Source organism: Dendrobates tinctorius, unplaced genomic scaffold (assembly GCF_039654945.1).
Source record: "Dendrobates tinctorius isolate UK_male_01 unplaced genomic scaffold, ASM3965494v1 ptg000044l, whole genome shotgun sequence".
Taxonomy (NCBI): Eukaryota; Metazoa; Chordata; class Amphibia; order Anura; family Dendrobatidae; genus Dendrobates; species Dendrobates tinctorius.
This window is the reverse complement of record NW_027361712.1, coordinates 15234770-15254080: the sequence shown is the minus strand read 5'-3', so window position 1 is coordinate 15254080 and position 19311 is coordinate 15234770. Positions and strand designations below refer to the sequence as shown.

Genomic DNA, 19311 nt, shown 5'->3' with positions numbered 1-19311 from the left:
AGAGCTAAGAACACAACAAGGGATCAATTGTTACATAAAAATCTACCCATTTTAACTCATAATGGACCTGATGATCAGGTAAGGTTTATTACAAATTATAACAGTAGATGGTTTGATTTTAAAAGGATCATTGAGAAACATTGGAAAATTCTTTTCACGGATCCTGTACTTAAAATATGTCTACCAGCATCACCATCTCTCGTGGCCAAGAGAGCCCCAAATTTACGAGATATCCTGGTTCATAGTGCATATGATCCAAAAGGGAGGGCAAGGTCTGGAAGAAACTCCAGGCGTGAAGGTTTCTTCCCTTGCGACCTTTGTAAGGGCTGCGCTAACATGCAAAGGGGTTTTTCCTTCTTCAACTTTGATCGGTCTAGAAAATTTGACATCAGGACACACATCATTTGCTCGTCTAAGGGTGTCATATATCACGCTGAATGTCCCTGTGGGAAGGTTTATATAGTAACGTGTCATCACCTTTAATGGTGGCCAATTTATAATGGTGTTGTATTTATAGGTGTACAATGTTTTTTCCATGGAGTAATAAATACTGCTGATAATTTAGTGTAATATTTTAGTATTCGGTGCCCATAATGAAATAGTTCTTCCTTGCCATGTACACCATTTTAGCTGCTGCTCTTCCATCTTATTCTAATTTATATCAACATTTTACATGGTATTTACACTTTAACTGATTAAATTGTCCCCTTTATTAGGCTATTTTTGCTCTTCATGCTGAGAGACTGTGCGCATGCCGGGATCGTGTAACGCCTTGAGGAATTTTCAGCAGTCTGCGGTGTTCCTCGGTATCCTAATAGGACCTGGTGTTACCCGGACCACGTGACCGCTAATCATTCCTCCTATTGGACGGCGGAGATCACATGATTACGTGCATGCGCCGCTTTTAGTCTCGTCTGGAAGGCACAGGACCTTCTTCACGTAGGCACAGTGAGTAGACACAGGATGATGACGCTTTTTAGTCAGGTGTGACACTTTGATAGCGGCCAATGACGAGAGGAGTTCTTGTGTATTTAAATGGGATTGCCCCCTTCTCTGACACGCCTCCATGATGCAGTGCGAAACACGCGTCGGGGCATATAGGACGCCGGGGAAGCACCACCAGCTTGCGGTATGTAGTTATGGCAACAAATGACACATTTGGCTTGTTTATTTAGCATGTGGCACCGATAGGGAAGGCATTAGGGACTATACGTGATTGTCCCACTAACTTCAGTAATATGCCTGGTGGTAGTTGAGACTTGTTAACAGGGGACTATATCACTCTGCATTGCTTATGTCTCTTTTTGTGCCCCCCCCCTTTTGGGAATGAAGCAATATCTAATGTTATGCCATACAGTTATACCTTCTATTGCTGTAGTGTTATGCTCCCATAATTAATGGGTCTCTGTCAATTTGGTCTGGCACCTTCTTTTTATTGGTTTCAATTGTGCATTTTTGTATAATAAAGATTGTTTTTTAAGATGTACCATTGTGTGGCACCTATTCTTAATTAGAAATTAAGGTTGCCACAAGGTGACAATAGCATTGACTTGTGGTATATCACCCTCTTTTGGGTATTTAATTGTGTGTGGGCACTTTTTTGTGAGGATAACGTCTGGGAGAGCCAAAAAAGGCCTGTCCCTGGGTGGAGCTGTCCCTTTGCTGGGTAACACTCATAGCCGAGACATGACCCTGCAGAGCCAGGAGTAATGTGGAGGTCAGGTTATCTATGGACTGTGTCATAGACTGCGACATCTGGGTAGCCCATTCCGGCGTGGTAGCGGCCGCTGAAGCAATGATAGGGGCTTCCTGGGGCTCTGACCCAGCATTTTGGATACAATCCTTGCAGTGCGGGTGGGTTCGTGCTGTCACTGGAGAGAGTGGCTTTGCAGGCTGTACAGAAAGCATAAAAAAAGTCCTGCCTGGTTCTTTTCCGTGAGCCCGGCATAGTGCAAAGAGGCTGGCTAGCAGAGGACTGTACAGGGGTGACTACGCAGGGGAGACTATAGGAAAACCTTGCAGGTAATAAGTATTCACAGCCGAGTAAGGAGAACCCGGCTGTGATCTTAACCACCAGTCTGCCCCTAGGTCCAGCGCTGACAATTCACAGTCCTGTGCCCCCCGGAGACTGCTGGCGTTGCTGCTGCTGTATGAGACAGCGTCTGCTGCAGCGAAGATGGCTGCCGAGGAGATGAGGAGGGAGAAGATGGGGGCGGAGAGCTGAAAAAAAGCAAGCAGGGCCATGTAAAAGCGCGCCCTTTCTGCCTCGATCTGCCCCTTCTATGACACTGTGGAGTGTCATATTTGTCATCCGGGGGGCGGGGAGGAGGCGGCGACCTCAGCTAGGCCGAAGCCGCGGCCTAAATTAGACTTCTATGCCCAGGAAGGGCTCCAGGCCGGCGCGGTAGTCCGGGGGGGGGGTGGGGCCGGATTTTAACCGGACCCCCTTGATTGAAAGGCAGGCTAGCGGTGGGGCCACAACCTGAAGCGGGGCCCTGTGATGTGTTCCCCTGTGGCGCTGTAGAGTAATGCTGCCGCAGACACAGGGGCGCATAGAGCCCTGTGTCTGCATGTGCTATGCCTGCCTGTACTCCCCCCGGCCCCGACAGGAGCCCGCAGCTGGCTGGGGTCCATGGATGCTGCGTAGGTTGCCATGGACAGACCCTACCTGCGGCGTCTCAACCTAATACCCCCAGAGGGGGATTAGGGAGGGTGCTGCTGTCACCGTCAGGGGGCTTCTTCCTCGCCTCGACCTCAACACAAGACCAAAAGGAATTGGGGAAGGAGGGGGGTCTCAACTTCGAACCAGCACCCGCAGGACTGGGGACGGAGCGACATGGGGAACCGCCATCTCAACTTCAACTGGGCACCCCATAATAGGGGGCCGAGGAAGGAGCCATGCCGGGAGTCTCACTGAGGAGACTCACTTTTCTTCATCTGTCATCCGGAAGAAAAAAACGGAAAAAAAGAAAAATCCTTTAGGTGTGCCTCCTTGCGACACTAAGCAAAAACTGGAGAAGGCTGACGCCGTCCAGGGGTGTATACTGCAGAGGAGGAGCCATAGTTAATCTTTTTCAGATAATGCATAGTGTCGCCTCCTAGTGGACAGCAGCATAACACTCATGGTTCTGTGTCCCCCAATGAGGCGACAGAGTAAAGCAGCTCTGGCCTTTACATTTTTTCTTATTACGCCATTTACTGATCAGATTACAGTTTTAATAATAAAGAAAACTTGGCACTCAACTTCTAGAATATTTTTTGGATTTTTTAATGCAGCTAGAAAACAATAGACGTTTCGGCCTCACTGGCCTTCATCAGTAAGAGACTGCAGTATAGAAGTTAATCGCCTTCAGTGTGATAGTAGAAGTGACACCATAGTCACTTTAAATGTGCCTAGTAATGCACTAGGCGCTGGGCATGGAGCCTGAGTCAAATAGTACCTGGATGGGTGGGGGTGCCATGTAGAGATCAGCGACCCAGAATCTACTGTTGGTCAGCTGTCCAACAGTGGATTCTGGGTCGCTGATGTCTGCACGGCACCCCCACCCACCTAGGTACTATTTGCAAGTCAGCATCAAAAGGCAAAGACACAGAAGACATAAATGTACATCATACGTCATAAAGGAGTTAAAGACACATTCCATCAATTTTGTTTGTACATATAATGCAAACTCACTAGCGATATTCTAGCCATGTTTGTTAGCTTAGTTGCATCCTCATATTTAGAACCTTTCCTCATCAGCAGGTTTGTCATGTCTGTGTAGACAGGAGGTCACTCTGACACCAACTATCAAATCCATCATGGCAGCTCGTAAACTTGTGTCCTCCACATCCCGCTGTAACTTGCTTGTTCCTTTCCATGTCCTCCCGTACAGTTTTAAGAGATAATTTCTGCCTTGCTAGTAGGTACAGTGTAGTGGCTCAATGGTTAGCTGGGGTCTTGTGTTCAAATTCCAAGAAAAACATCTGCAAGGAGTTTGTATGTACTCCCCTTGTTTACATGCATTTTCTCTCACACGATAGACATGCTGGTAGGGAATTTAGATTGTGAGCCTCAATGGGGACAGTGATGGCCTCTGCCAAGTGCTGTGGAGTTAGTAGTGCAATATAAGAATAAAATAAATAGGCAAGTCCATGCAATGATTGTTAGAAACAAACATTAGCAACATTTGGACCAAAAATGGACAACATGCTGATAGGGGTCAATAAGCAATTAACTTGAGGAATGTTGAACATTAGAAATTACCAACAAGTTACTCCTGTTAACCATACACATAACCCCCATTATGTTTTTTTTCATATGCATTTTCGTTTTGGTAATACAGTATCTCAATCTAAAGGCTTTGTTAGAGGGCACACCTGTGCTTGCAATGGACAGCCGGCCTCAGGCCCTTGTCATAAATACCTTTCCTACGTGCAAGGATGCCATTCACAGGAAGATGATGGCCTTGGAGGATTACCACTTTGACCTACTTCCTTAATGACCTTTGACTCTAATCCATTTTGGACCCAAGAGTGCCATCTTCAGGACTGTCAACAGCAGCAATGTTTACGTTCCTGAAGACTAATCCAATTGGTTAAACACTAATAGCAATAGGATGCCATCTGTGTGTAATTTGAGAGCTTTTTTTTTTTTTTTTTTTTTTACTGCCAATTGACTTGAATGGGTGATTCTGGTCCACAAATTGGATCAAAATAGGACAGGCCTATCATTCATGTGTGGCGAAGACAAGAAACTTAAAAGGGGTGTTTTGGTACTGTCCCTGCCCTCTTAACCCCTTAACGACCAGGGGTATTTTTGGTTTTGCATTTTCATTTTTCGCTCCACTTCTTCCCAGAGCAATAACTTTTTATTTTTCTGTCAATATGGCCGTGCGAGGGCTTGTTTTTTGTGGGACGAGTTGTACTTTTGAACGACATCATTGGTTTTACAAAGTCCTGTACTACAAAACGGGGGGAAAAAATTCAGGTGCAATCCCACACTTGCTTTTTGCTTGGCTTTTTTGCTAGGTTCACTAAGTGCAAAAACTGACCTAGCAATATGATTCTCCAGGTCATTACAAGTTCATAGATACCAAACATGTCTAGGTTCTTTTTTTATCTAAGTGGTAAAAAAAAATTCCAAAAGCTTGTAAAAAAAAAAATAAAAAAAAAATTGCACCATCTTCCGAGATATGTAGCGTCTCCATTTTTCGTAATCTGGGGTTGGGTGAGGGTTTATTTTTTGCACACCGTGCTGACGTTTTTAATGATACCACTTTTGTGCAGATACGTTCTTTTGCTCGCCCGTTATTGCATTTTAATGCAATGTCACAGCGACTAGAAAAAACGTAATTCTGCTGTTTTGATTTTTTTTCTTGCTACGCCGTTTAGTGATCGGGTTAATCCTTTTTTTATTGATAGATCAGGCGATTCTGAATGCGGCGACACCCAATATGTGTAGGTGTGATTTTTTTGTTGTTTTATTTTGAATTGGGCGAAAGGGGGGTGATTAAACTTTTAGGTTTTTTTTTATTCTTTTAAAACTTTTAACTTTTGGCATACTTCAATAGCCTCTATGGGAGGATAGAAGCTACCATAGCACGATCAGCTTTGCTACATATAGGCGATGCTCAGATCGCTTATATGTAACAGAAATACAGAACTGTTATGAGCGCCGACCACCGGTTGGCACTCATAGCAATCCGGCATCAACAATCAGAGATCTCTAGGAGATCACGTGACGGGGTTCAGCGATGCGCGCATTACCTGCCGCGCGGCCGGAAGCGCTGGTTAACCCCTTCAAGACGGAGCCCTTTTTCGGGTTTGCGTTTCTGTTTTTCGCTCCCCTTCTTCCCAGAGCCATAACTTTTTTATTTTTTCATCAATATGGCCATGTGAGGGCTTATTTTTTGTGGGACGAGTTGTACTTTTGAACGACATCACTGGTTTTACCATATCGTGTACTCGAAAACAGGAAAAAAATTACAAATGAGGTGAAATTGCAAAAAATAAAAAGTGCAATCCCACACTTGTTTTTTGTTTGGCTTTTTTGCTAGGTTCACTAAATGCTAAAACTGACCCGCCATTATGATTCTCCAGGTCATTACGAGTTCATAGACACCAAACATATCTAGGTTGTTTTTTTTTTTTTTATCTAAGTGGTGAAAAAAAATTCCAACGTTTGCTAGAAAAAAAAAATTGCGCCATTTTCCGATATCTATAGCATCTCCATTTTTCGTGATCTCGGGTTGGGTGAGGGCTTACTTTTTGCGGGACGGGCTGACGTTTTTAATGATACCAGTTTTGTGCAGATTCGTTCTTTTGATGGTCAGTTATTGCATTTTAATGCAATGTCGCAGCGACCAAAAAAACGTAATTCAGGCGTAACTTTGATTTTTTTTCTCGCTACGCCGTTTAGCGATCAGGTTAATCCTTTTTTTTTTAATTGATAGATTGGGCAATTCTTAACGCCGCGATACCTAATATGTGTAGATTTGATTTTTTTTGTTTTGTTTTGATGGGGGCGAAAAGGGGGTGATTTGAACTTATGGGGTTTTTTTTATTTATTTATTTTTAATATTTTTAAACACTTATTTTTTTACTTTTGGCATGCTTTAATAGCCTAGGCTAGAAGCTGTCACAACTGGATCGCCTCTGCTACATAGAGGCGATGCATAGATCACCTCTATATAGTAGAATGACAGCATTGCCGCAGGGTGTCACTCATAGCAATCTGCCATCAACAACCATAGAGGAGACCTCTGGTTATCTAGTTAATAGGCGCAGGCGGATCGCGATTCCACTCGCGCCTATTGCGGGCACACGTCAGCTGTTCAAAACAGCTGACATGTCCCGACTTTGATGTGGGCTCAGCGCCGGAGCCCACATCAAAGGGGTAGACACGACATGCGCAGTACTAGTATGGAGCATGTCATGAAGGGGTTAAATGCCGCTGTCAGCGTTTGACAGCGGCATTTAACTAGTTAATAGGCGCAGGCAGATCGCAATTCCACCTGCGCCTATTGCGGGCACATGTCAGCTGTTCAAAACCTCATTTGAATCTAGAAATATAACTGAGTCCATCAGTTATTAGATATATGAAACTGAAATAGCTGTTGCAAAAACCAAAATTGTTATAAAGAAAAAAGGTTAACATTAATAGGGGTGCCCAAACTTTAACATATGACTGTATATAGGGGAGGAATTCAAAACTGCACGAATGGAAATTCTGTGTGCAGTAAAAAGGATTATCTTTAGTTTTTTCTACTAGTGCTCCTGACAAGATCTATAAAATTTTGAAGAATATAAAATAAGATTTCAAAGGAATGTCAGCTGGTATTGCCATGAAATCTGAAAGCAGCATAATGTAGGAGTCCGAGACCCGATTCTACCAATGATTCATTTACTAGGTTGTGGGTTTCAAAAAAATCAGCGTTTTAATCAACTGGAAATTATCACTACAGGACTAGGCGTCTCATGTCTCCCACTAATTATGCAAATTGTCTCTTCAGAGAGGAAGAGGACTAGAACTCTAGTGCCACCTATTGGAAGTAGCAATCCTAAAAGTCAATAACGAGCCTTGTTACATGACTTAGAAGAAAAGACAAGCCAGGCCAAGACATGCTTAGCATGTCATTCTCCACAAGGAGAAATGATACTTCTTGGATATATGTCTCCCACTGTAAAGTCCCCGTCACACATAACGACTCACGACGACATAACGACTCACCAGCGATCCCGACAACGATATCAAACAGACAGCTTCACCAGCGATCAGCACAGAGACGCCGAGCGCGCGGCGTCCCTGTGTTCATTAGTTACCAGCGCGCTGATGAAGGGAGCTGGTAACTAACGTACACATCGGGTATCCAAGTGATGTGCGTCCCTTAGATACCCGATGTGTACGTTAGTTTCTAGCTCCCTGCATCAGCGCGCTGGTAACTAACGTACACATCGGGTTTCTAAGGGATGCACGTCCCTTGGATACCCGATGTGTACGTTAGTTACCAGCTGATCGCTGGTCTCCCGCCTGTCACAAGCAGCGATGCGTGTTGGCCAGCGGGAGACCAGCGACCAAAGAAAAGTCCTGGGCTTTCCTACAGTGATACCGGCAGGGAGGCCGGTCGCTGATCGCTGTCACACACAGCGATCTCGCTGGTGAGATAGCTGTTGTGTCACAAAACTTGTGACTCAGCAGCGATCTCGCTAGCGAGATCGCTATGTGTGACGGGGCCCTTACAGTGTTCTTAAAGTGCCACTCCAGAGGTTTATTTCTTTATTGCAGTGCTGGAGTGGTGTGTCTAATCTAAGGAACTGGACACTACTCACATACTTACCTGCGCTAGCTCCATCTTCTATCGCTGCTGGCGATCTCCAGTCAAATCACCTCCTGACAAGAGTTTAAGAGAGTCTCATTCAGGCTCTCAGACTTGCATTTACAGCTTGTGATGTAACTTCTTACATTTGGCAAGTCAGAAGCTGCAGTCACAAGATGGCACTGTGGGACCAGAGCAGTGGCGAAAAATAATGAAGACTGCAGCAGGCGAGTATAATACTACAGGCAGGAACCTTACATTAGAAGCACCACTCCAACGGTAAAAAAAAACAAACAAAAAGAAAGCACAAAAACCGCTGGAGTGGTGCCTTAAGAATTAATTTAATTAGCAGCTTTCTGTCTACGTACAATGTATATAAAGCTGCCAATGTGGTGTGGGTGGGGTTATACAGGGATCAGCATTCTGAGCTCTGCAGCAGAGAAAACACTGATTGTATTAAAATAAGGCCACAAAGATGAGTGAGCCACACATCGCTGCTATCAGGGTGTTAGACCCTACGTTATGCTGCTCTCGGATTACATAGTAAAGTAACCTGATGACAACCTATCCATTAAATCTAAGTCCTATACGATTAAATGAGAGTATTGTCAGTTTGACTAACACTTAGTAATTCCGCTCTATAACTTGTCGAAGCGACTTCACTGCTACCTCCAACAGAGCACCTGTATGAAAGGTTCACATGAATGGGCTGATGTAGACATTAGAAAGAAGCATGCCTAGGATTCCAATGTTCCCTGCATAAGAGTCAATTCTTTGAGGTAATGCCATCCTGTGTGTGTGTAGGTTCAAGGTTCAATTTCACACAAAAAAGGGGAAATCCAGCACTATTCAGACACCTCCTAATGAGACAGAACATACACTGCAACTGTTGGAAATCGGAGTGCTCAACTTGAAAAAATAGTAAGACTTCTAATATAGAAAACACAAGTGGCGCTCGCCATCCATAAAACCTCTCTTTATTATGACCGCATTAAAACGTGAACGGGAGGAAGCGAGTGGCATCCTGGAAGACAGAGGTTTCTTGTGACACCATGGTGCTGGCACATCTAGAAGCGTAGTGTCACGGACGCTCACCGCTTCACGTTAGAATGCAGCAACAATAAAAGGAATGTTTTATGCATGGCGCGTACCACTTGTGTTTTCTACATTTGAAGTCAGTTTGACATTGCACAAAGAATGAAATAAGAGACACCTAAAACATACTACAATACTGCAGAATAGACATTTAGGAGCCTTATAATTTATCACAGTGTGTTACATACCTTGAGGGTATCAAAGTAACAAAGAGACTCTTTCTCATACAGTAATGGATCAAGGGCACGCATTAGGAGAATTATAGTCAGGAGGCACCCTATACACAAAAGAAGAGATGAAAAGAATGATATCAAATTATGACAGCAATTCATACACAGATAACATACTGAACAATATTTAATGAGATTGGTCACTTTGTTTGTACAGCTTTCGTCACACTCTGACCAGCTCTTCTGTCCATACAATGGCCGCTGATGGAGAAGCATGTGATCAGACCGGTCCATAGTGGTCAGTTTGTGAGGAAAACTGCTCTAAAAGTGCTGCACTATCCCTTTAACCCCTTCCCACAATCCTGACAGAGTCCCATTTTCAAAGCTAACCTGTATCACTATGTTTTAATAACTTTGGAAAGCATTTTCCACTCAAAGCAATTCTTAGAATGTTTATCCATCACACATTTTTACTCCATGTTAGCGATGAACTTTGGTCAATGAAAATTTATTTTTAAGGGGAAAAAATAGAAGTCAGAAGTTGGCAAAAATTTTGTAAAGTTTGCAATTTACAAAATTTGAATTTCTGTCCTTATAACAGGTAATTCTAGCACACAATTCAGTTAATAAATAACCTGTCTTCTTTACATATTATATACATATATTATATAAAAATAATTATCTATAAATAACTATATAGTCACGAGTAAAGTGCTGGAGGGGAGATATGTTTCACTACACTTAATGGTGTCAGTGATATAAAACCCAGAGTTTTTCCTCCAGCACATTAACTGTGGTGAGGAGTTCAGCTAATTTGTATAATGGGCTGACTTTTATGTGGACATCCACAGAGTGAGTGGGAGGATGTCACCTTATCTCCACCCCAGAGTGTGACCTAGGGCTCAAGTAGCTGGCCTCCAAAAGGCAGCAGTGTTCAGTGTCTGGAAAGGAACACTCCAGAGAAGTGATTGTGTTTTTGCTTAGGTCTGAGCTGAGCGGGCTGATCCCTGCTAATACAAGAACTGTGCCTAGTGCTACCGTTTTGTTTTTGTTTTGCTGTTTTCTACCGCTATGTAAATATAAATATACACACATACATATACAGTACAGACCAAACGTTTGGACACACGTTCTCATTCACATAGTTTTCTTTATTTTCATGACTATGAAAATTATAGATTCACTCTGAAGGCATCAAAACTATGAATTAACACATGTGGAATTATATAATTAACAAAAAAGTGTGAAACAACTGAAAATATATCTTATATTCTAGGTTCTTCAAAGTAGACACCTTTTGCTTTGATTACTGCTTTGCACACTCTTGGCATTCTCTTGATGAGCTTCAAGAGGTAGTCACCGGAAATGGTTTTCACTTCACAGGTGTGTCCTGTCAGGTTTAATAAGTGGGATTTCTTGCCTTATAAATGGGGTTGGGACCATCAGTTGTGTTGTGCAGAAGTCTTGTGGATATACAGCTGATAGTCCTACTGAATAGACTGTTAGAATTTGTTTTATGGCAAAAAAAAAAGCAGCTAAGTAAAGAAAAACGAGTGGCCATCATTACTTTAAGAAATGAAGGTCAGTCAGTTCGAAAAATTGTGGAAACTTTGAAAGTGTCCCCAAGTGCAGTGGCAAAAACCATCAAGCGCTACAAAGAAACTGGCTCACATGAGGACCGCCCCAGGAAAGAAAGACCAAGAGTCACCTCTGCTGCGGAGGATAAGTTCATCCGAGTCACCAGCCTCAGAAATCGCAGGTTAACAGCAGCTCAGATTAGAGACCAGACTAGAGACTCTGTGTGTCAATGCCACACAGAGTTCTAGCAGCAGACACATCTCTACAACAACTGTTAAGAGGATACTTTGTGCAACAGGTCATCATGGTAAAATAGCTGCGTACTAAGGACAGGCAACAAGCAGAAGAGAATTGTTTGGGCTAAAGAACACAAGGAATGGACATTAGACCACTGGAAATCTGTGCTTTGGTCTGATGAGTCCAAATTTGAGATCTTTGGTTCCAACCACCATGTCTTCGTGCGAAGCAGAAAAGGTGAACAGATGGACTCTACATGCCTGGTTCCCACCGTGAAGCATGGAGGAGGTGTGATGGTGTGGGGGTGCTTTGCTGGTGACACTGTTGGGGATTTATTCAAAATTGAAGGCATACTGAACCAGCATGGCTAACACAGCATCTTGCAGCATGCTATTCCATCCGGTTTGCGTTTAGTTGGACCATCATTTATTTTTCAACAGGACAATGACCCCAAACACACCTCCAGGCTGTGTAAGGGCTATCTGACCAAGAAGGAGAGTGATGGGGTGCTACGCCGATGACCTGGCCTCCACAGTCACCAGACCTGAACCCAATCGAGATGGTTTTGTGTGAGCTGGACTAAAGAGTGAAGGCAAAAGGGGCAAACAAGTGCTAAGCATCTCTGCCAACTCCTTCAAGACTGTAGGAAGACGATTTCCGGTGACTACTTCTGGAAGCTCATCAAGAGAATGCCAAGAGTGTGCAAAGCAGTAATCAAAGCAAAAGGTGTCTACTTTGAAGAACCTAGAATATAAGACATATTTTCAGTTGTTTCACACTTTTTTGTTAATTATATAATTCCACATGTGTTAATTCCTAGTTTTGATGCCTTCAGAGTGAATCTACAATTTTTATAGTCATGAAAATAAAGAAAACTCTTTGAATGAGAAGGTGTGTCCAAACTTTTGGTCGGTACTGTATATAAATATATATATTTATATATATATATATATATATACACACACACACATACATATATACATGCACACAAGTGCTTCTCTCTAAATTAGAATATCATCAAGAAGTTAATTTATTTCAGTTCGTCAATACAAAAAGTGAAACTCATTGTATAGAGTCATTACAGAGTGATCTATTTCAAGTGTTTATTTCTGTTAATGTTGATAATTATGGCTTACAGCCAATGAAAACCCAAAAGTCATTATCTCAGTAAATTATAATACTTTAGCTTGAAAAAATGATGTTAACCCCTTCCTGACATCAGACGTACTATCCCGTCCAAGGGACCCGGGCCCCTATGCCCATGGACGGGATAGTACGTCTACCGCGATCAGCGGCGCCCACGTAGTGAGCGCCGCTGATCGCGGCCGGGTGTCAGCTGATTATCACAGCTGACACCCGGCACTGTGTGTCACGGGCGGTCACGGACCGCCCCCGACACGTTAACCCCTTGCACACCGCGATCAAACATGATCGCGATGTACCGGAGGTTAAAGGGAAGCATCGGCAGGGAGAGGGCTCCCTCCGTGCTTCCCTAAGCCCCCCACAGCAGCGCAATGTGCAGCGCTGCTGCGGGGGTCTATTTCCCTACAGGCCCCCGAATCCAAGATGGTGACGGGGGCCTTCGGGGGCCTGTAGGGAGCTGACTTCCTCAGTGCCTGCAAAGCGCAGGCATGAGGAAGTCTGCAGAACTGCCTGTGACAGATTGCTGATCACAGGACAGTGATGTCCCACCTGGGACTATGTAATAAAGTAAAAAAAAAAAAAGTTAAAATATTTTTAAAAAATCGCCAAATAAATTAGAAAAAAAAAAAAAATTCCCCCAATAAATCAATTTTTTGGAAATAAAAAAAAAACAATAAAAGTACACATATTAGGTATCGCCGCGTCCGTAACGACATGCCCTATAAAACTATCCCATTAGTTAACCCCTTTAGCGAACCCCTTAAAAAATAAAAATAAAAAACGAAGCAAAAAATAATGATTTATTATCATACCGCCAAACAAAAAGTGCAATAACGCGCGATCAAAAAGACACATATAAATATCCATGGTACCGCTGAAAACGTCATCTTGTCCCGCAAAAAACGAGCCACCATACAGCATCGTCAGCGAAAAAATAAATAAGTTATAGCTTGCAGAATAAAGCGATACAAAAATAATTATTTTTTATATAAAATAGTTTTCATTGCATAAAAGCGCCAAAACATAAAAAAACGACCTAAATGAGATATCGCTGTAACCGTACTGACCTGAAGAATAAAACCGCTTTATCAATTTTACCGCACGCGGGACGGTGTAAATGCATCCCCCCAAAAGATATTCATGAAACGCTGGTTTTTGTTCATTCTGCGTCCCAAAAATCGGAATAAAAAGCAATCAAAAAATGTCACGTGCCCGAAAACGGTACCAATAAAAACGTCAACTCATCCCGCAAAAAATAAGACCTCATATGACTCAGTGAGTCAAAATACGGAAAAATTATAGCTCTCAATATGTGGTGATGCAAAAACTAATTTTACAATAAAAAGCGTCTTTTAGCGTGCGACAGCCGCCAAAAATAAATACCGCCATAAATAGTAAATCAAACCCCCCGTTATCACCCCCTTAGTAAGGGAAAAATAATAAAATTAAAAGAAAATGTATTTATTTCCATTTTCCCATTAGGGTTAGGGCTAGGGGTGTGTTGGCGTTAGGGTTGGAGTTAGAATTGGGGGTTTCCACTGTTTGGGCACATCAGGTGCTCTCCAAATGCAACATGGCGTCTGATCTCAATTCCAGCCAATTCTGAGTTGAAAAATGGTGCTCCTTCCCTTCCAAGCACTGCCATGCGCCCAAACAGTGTTTTACCCCCACATGTAGGGTATCAGCCTACTCAGGACAAATTGCAAAACAACTTTTGGCGGCCAATTTCTCCTGTTACCGTTATTTTAGGAAAATAAAAAATTGGGGGCAAAAATATCATTTTTGTGGAAAAAAATGATTTTTTTTATTTTCACGCCCGGGCGTTATAAACTTCTGTGAAGCACTTGGGGGTTCAAAGTGCTCACCACACATCTAGATAAGTTCCGTGGGGGGTCTAGTGTCCAAAATGGGGTCACTTGTTGGGAGATTCAATAGTTTAGGTAGATTAGGGGCTCTCCAAACGCACATGACACCCGCAGACCATTCCATCAAAGTCTGCATTCCAAAACGTCACTACTTCCATTCCGAGCCCCGACGTGTGCCCATACAGTAGTTTTCTCCCACAAATGGGGTGTCAGCGTACTCAGGACAAATTGGACAACAACTTTTGGGGTTCAATTTCTCCTGTTACCCTTGGGAAAATAAAAAAAATGGGGACTAATTGATCATGTTTGTGGAAAAAATACGATTTTTTTATTTTCATGCCTGGGCATTATAAACTTCTGTGAAGCCCTTGGGGGTTCAAAGTGTTAACCACACATCTAGATAAGTTCCTTGGGGGTCTAGTTTCCAAAATGGTGTCATTTGTGGGGGGTTTCCCCTGTTTTGGTACATCAGGGGCTTTCCAAACGCGACATGGTGTCAGATCTCAATTCCAGCCAAAAACGTCAAATGGTGCTGCTTCCCTTCCGAGCTCTGTATTGCACCCAAATAGTGGTTTACCCCCACATGTGGGGTATCAGCGTACTCAGGACAAATTGCACAATAACTTTTAGGGTCCTGTTACCCTTGGGAAAATAAAAATTGGGGGTGAAAAGATCATTTTTGTGGAAAAAATATGATTTTTTAATTGTACCGCTGTACGTTATAAACTTCTGTGAAGCCCTTGTGGGTTCAAAGTTCTCACCACATATCTAGATAAGTTCCTTGGGGGGGTCTAGTTTCCAAAATGGGGTCACTTGTGGGGGGGGGGGTTTCCACTGTTTAGGTACATCAGTGGATCTCCAAACGTGACATGGCATCCGATCTGAATTCCAGCCAATTTTGCATTGAAAAAGTCAAACAGCGCTCCTTCCCTTCTGAGCTCTGCCATGCGCCGAAACAGTGGTTCCCCCCAACATATCAGGTGTCAGCGTACTCAGGACAAATTGCACAATAACTTTTGCAGTCCAATTTGTCCTGTTACCCTTGGTAAAATAAAAAAAATTGAACCTGAAGTATTTTTTTGTGAAAAAAAGTTAGATATTCATTTTTTTTTTTTAAATTTTCAAAAAATTCCTGTGACGCACCTAAAGGATTAATAAACTTCTTGAATGTGGTTTTGAGCACCTTAAGGGGTGCAGTTTTTAGAATGGTGTCACTTTTGGGTATTTTCTATCATATAGACCCCTCAAAGTGGCTTCAAATGTGATGTGGTCCGTAAAAATAAAATGGTGTTGCAAAAATGAGATATCGCTGGTCAATTTTTAACCCTTATAACTTCCTAACAAAAAAAATTTGGGTTCCAAAATTGTGCTGATGTAAAGTAAACATGTGGGAAATGTTACTTATCAAGTTTTTTGTGTGCCGTATCTCTGTGATTTAAGGGCATAAAAATTCAAAGTTGGAAAATTGCGAAATTTTCAAAATTTTCGCCAAATTTCCATTTTTTTCACAAATAAACACAAGTTATTTGAATGAAATTTTACCACTATCATGAAGTACAATATGTCACGAGAAAACAATGTCAGAATCACCGGGATCCATAGAAGCGTTCCAGAGTTATGACCTCATAAAGGGACAGTGGTCAGAATTGTAAAAATAGGCCCGGTCGTGAACGTGCAAACCAACCTTGGGGGTTAAAATCCAAAATGTTGGTCTACTGACACGTATGTTCAGTAAATGCACTCAATACTTGGTTGGGGCTCCTTTTGCATCAATTACTGCATCAATGCGGCGTCGCATGGAGGCGTTCAGCCGGTGGCACTGCTGAGATGTTATGGAATCCCAGGTTGCTTTGATAGCAGCCTTCAGCTCGTCTGCATTGTTGGGTCTGGTGTCTCATCTTCTTCTTGACAATACCTCATAGATTCTCTATGGGGTGAAGGTCAGGCAAGTTTTCTGGCTAATCAAGTGCAGTGATTCTGTTGTTTTTAAACCAGGTATTGGTACTTTTGACAGTGTGGACAGGTGCCAAGTCCTGCTGGAGAATGAAATTTCCATCTCCAAAAAGCTTGTCGGCAGAGGGAAGCATGAAGTGCTCTATAATTTCCTGGTAGAAGGCTGTTCTGACTTTGGTCTTGATAAAACACAATGGACCTACACCAGTAAATGACATGGTTCCCCAAATTTTTGAATGGCTTTTTCTTAATCCTTTCAAGGATGCGGTTCCCCCGGTTGATTGTACACCTTTTTCTACCACACTTTTTCCTTCCACTAACTAAACTTTCCATTAATATGCTTGGACACAGCACTCTAAACAGCCAGCTTTTTTAGCATTGACCTTTTGTTGCTTACCCTCCTTGTAGAGTGTCAATGATTGTCTTCTGGACATCAGTCAAGTCAGCAGTCTTCCCCATGATTGTGAAGATACCGGAACAGACTAAGGGACCTTTTTAAATGCTTAGGAAGCCTTTGCAGGTGTTTTTGTTAATTATTCTAATTTACTGAGATAATGGCTTTTGGGTTTTCATTTGCTGCAAGCCATAATCATCAACATAAACAGAAATAAACACTTGAAATAGATCATTATGTCTGCAATAACTATATGAGTTTCACTTTTTGTATTGAAGAACTGAAAGAAATTAACTTTTTGATGATATTCTAATTTACTGAGAAGCACTTGTATATATAGTCATACATACACTGCACCCCTTGAAATATTCAAAACCACATTCAGGAAGTTTGTCAACGCTTCAGGTGCTTCCCAGGAACTAATGCACAGTGGAATGAAAAAACAAATACAAATTACATTTTGTTAACTAAAATATTAATAATTTTATTTCAATAGCGTCGACATATTCCGCAGCGCTTTTCAGTTTAGAGGGGTCTTGTACAGACAATAGACATTACAGCATAACAATAAACACATAGATAAAAACAGATACCAAGAGGAATGGGGACCCTGCTCGCAAGCTTACAATCTATGAGGAAAAGACATGAAAGGTGGATGGTAACAATTGCTTTTGTTGTTTGGACCAGCTATAATGTAAGAAATCGGGTGTTCATGTAAAGCTACATGAACCGATTATCTGCCCAAGTATGTAACAGTACAGACACAGAGGGCCATTAAATGCATAAAGTGTGTGAGAACATGATACAAGGAACCTGGTTATGGTAAAAATTAATAGGCAACACAGGGATACTTAGATTAATGTATTGAGGTGGTAGGCCAGTCTGAAGAAATGCATTTTTAGGGCACACTTAAAACTGTGGGTATTGGGGATTAATTGAATTATCCTGGGTAGTGCATTCCAAAAAATTGGCGCAGCACGTGAAACGTCTTGAAGACGGAAGTGTGAGATTCTGATTATTGAGAATGTTAACCTCAGGTCATTAGCATAACGGAGGGCACGGGTAGTGTTGTAGATTGAGACAAGAGTCGAGATTTAGGGTGGTGCTGAGCCATGGAGTGCTTTGTGGGTGAGGGTAATAAGTCTATACTGATTTCTGGATTGGATGGGTAACCAGTGTAATGACTGGTACAAGGTACGGGCATCGGTGTAAATATTGCTTTAGTTTCACATTTAATTTTCACAACCTGTAATAAAAGGAATTTAAAAAAAAATGCACTGAAGAATGTGCCAAGCATTTTCTACTGAACGTGCTGGAAGTCCGAATTGGTTTGCAGCTAAAATTGCACTTTTGTGCCCAACTGATTCTGGACACAATGTAACATTTGCCACGGGACCAAAACAGCAGTCACTTCCCCACAAGGAAAGCCATTTTGGAAACTATACACCTCAAGGAATTGATTTTTTCGGACCTATAGTTGCTTGTTTCTTAAACAGTTTAACATTGAGACATTAAAAACATAAATATAAGAAAATGGATCCCACAATGATTCTCCCAAATATGGCAAAATACAATACTGTGTAGACACATTGCAGGGCTTGAAAAGTAAGAAACACCATTTGGATTTTGGAGTCTAGATTTGTCTCAACAGCTTGCAGTAGATGTTACAGAGTGAAAATTGCAACTATGCCATTTAGTGGCCAATACATCGTGCCCAGTTTGTGCTTTATGAGACGCATCCAATAAACTAAGAAGGTTCCCAGCATCTAACAATTGAGGACTCCTCTCAATAAAAGAGATTGATGGGGGTCCGACACGCCCATGATCAGCTGAAAGTTATGCCGTAAGTGGCCCGACCTAAGCAATGTAAAGGCTAAACTTGGCAGTGGCCACCAAGCAATGTATGATGCTATTGAGTACTGTGGCACATTCACTTCAATGTGAGATAGACGCAGTACTTCTGTGACCACTAAGCAACGGACAGGGTTTCTTAGGTTCTAGCCATACATTTTAGTTCCAGCAGCTGCTGGAGAAGTTTCCAGCTGACTGCACCAGCTGTCTGATCTCCACCATTCTCATTGATCAGCTATCAATTGGATGAGGAATCATTAGACCTGGAAAACCCACTCAATCACATTCTATCTTCCACTGAAATGCTTTATAATGTTGACGTTAACTGTGGTTTTGAATAGAGTTGAGCGAATTTGTTCGGGTTCCGTCTTATTTGGCAAGCTATAGCGCTTATCAAATAAACTGCAGAGGGAACCCGGCTTCCTGGATCACGCCGGCTGATCAGCTGATCGGTGCCGCAGCTGCATGTGTCGCGGCTGTGTCACAGCAGATACATGGAGAGCCTGTGTGTTGGGCTCTCCGTGCATGGCATGATCCAGGAAGCCGGGTTCCCTCTGCAGTTTATTCAGTAAGTGCTATAGCTTGCCGAATCAGAGGGAACCCGAGCAAATTCCCTCAACTCTAGATTTGAAATGCCGCAGGGTTCAGAAGGGGCCAACTGACTTTCATAGTGTGGATTTTACTAGAATTAGTTTCTGGGAGCCATGCCACTTTTCCCAGCGCCTTTG

At 42.5% G+C, this 19311-nt stretch overlaps 1 protein-coding gene across 5 annotated transcripts in view; it reads right to left on the bottom strand.

Annotated features, from left to right (window-relative positions):
* The window catches only part of RABGGTA (Rab geranylgeranyltransferase subunit alpha), a 116844-nt gene that overhangs the window by 28590 nt on the left and 68943 nt on the right, over positions 1-19311 (bottom strand). For all 5 annotated transcript variants that reach the window (XM_073575348.1, XM_073575347.1, XM_073575349.1 and 2 more), the window contains one exon: positions 9581-9669. In XM_073575348.1, coding sequence (XP_073431449.1) covers positions 9581-9669 — 89 coding nt within the window. The remainder of the gene's footprint in view (positions 1-9580; positions 9670-19311) is intronic.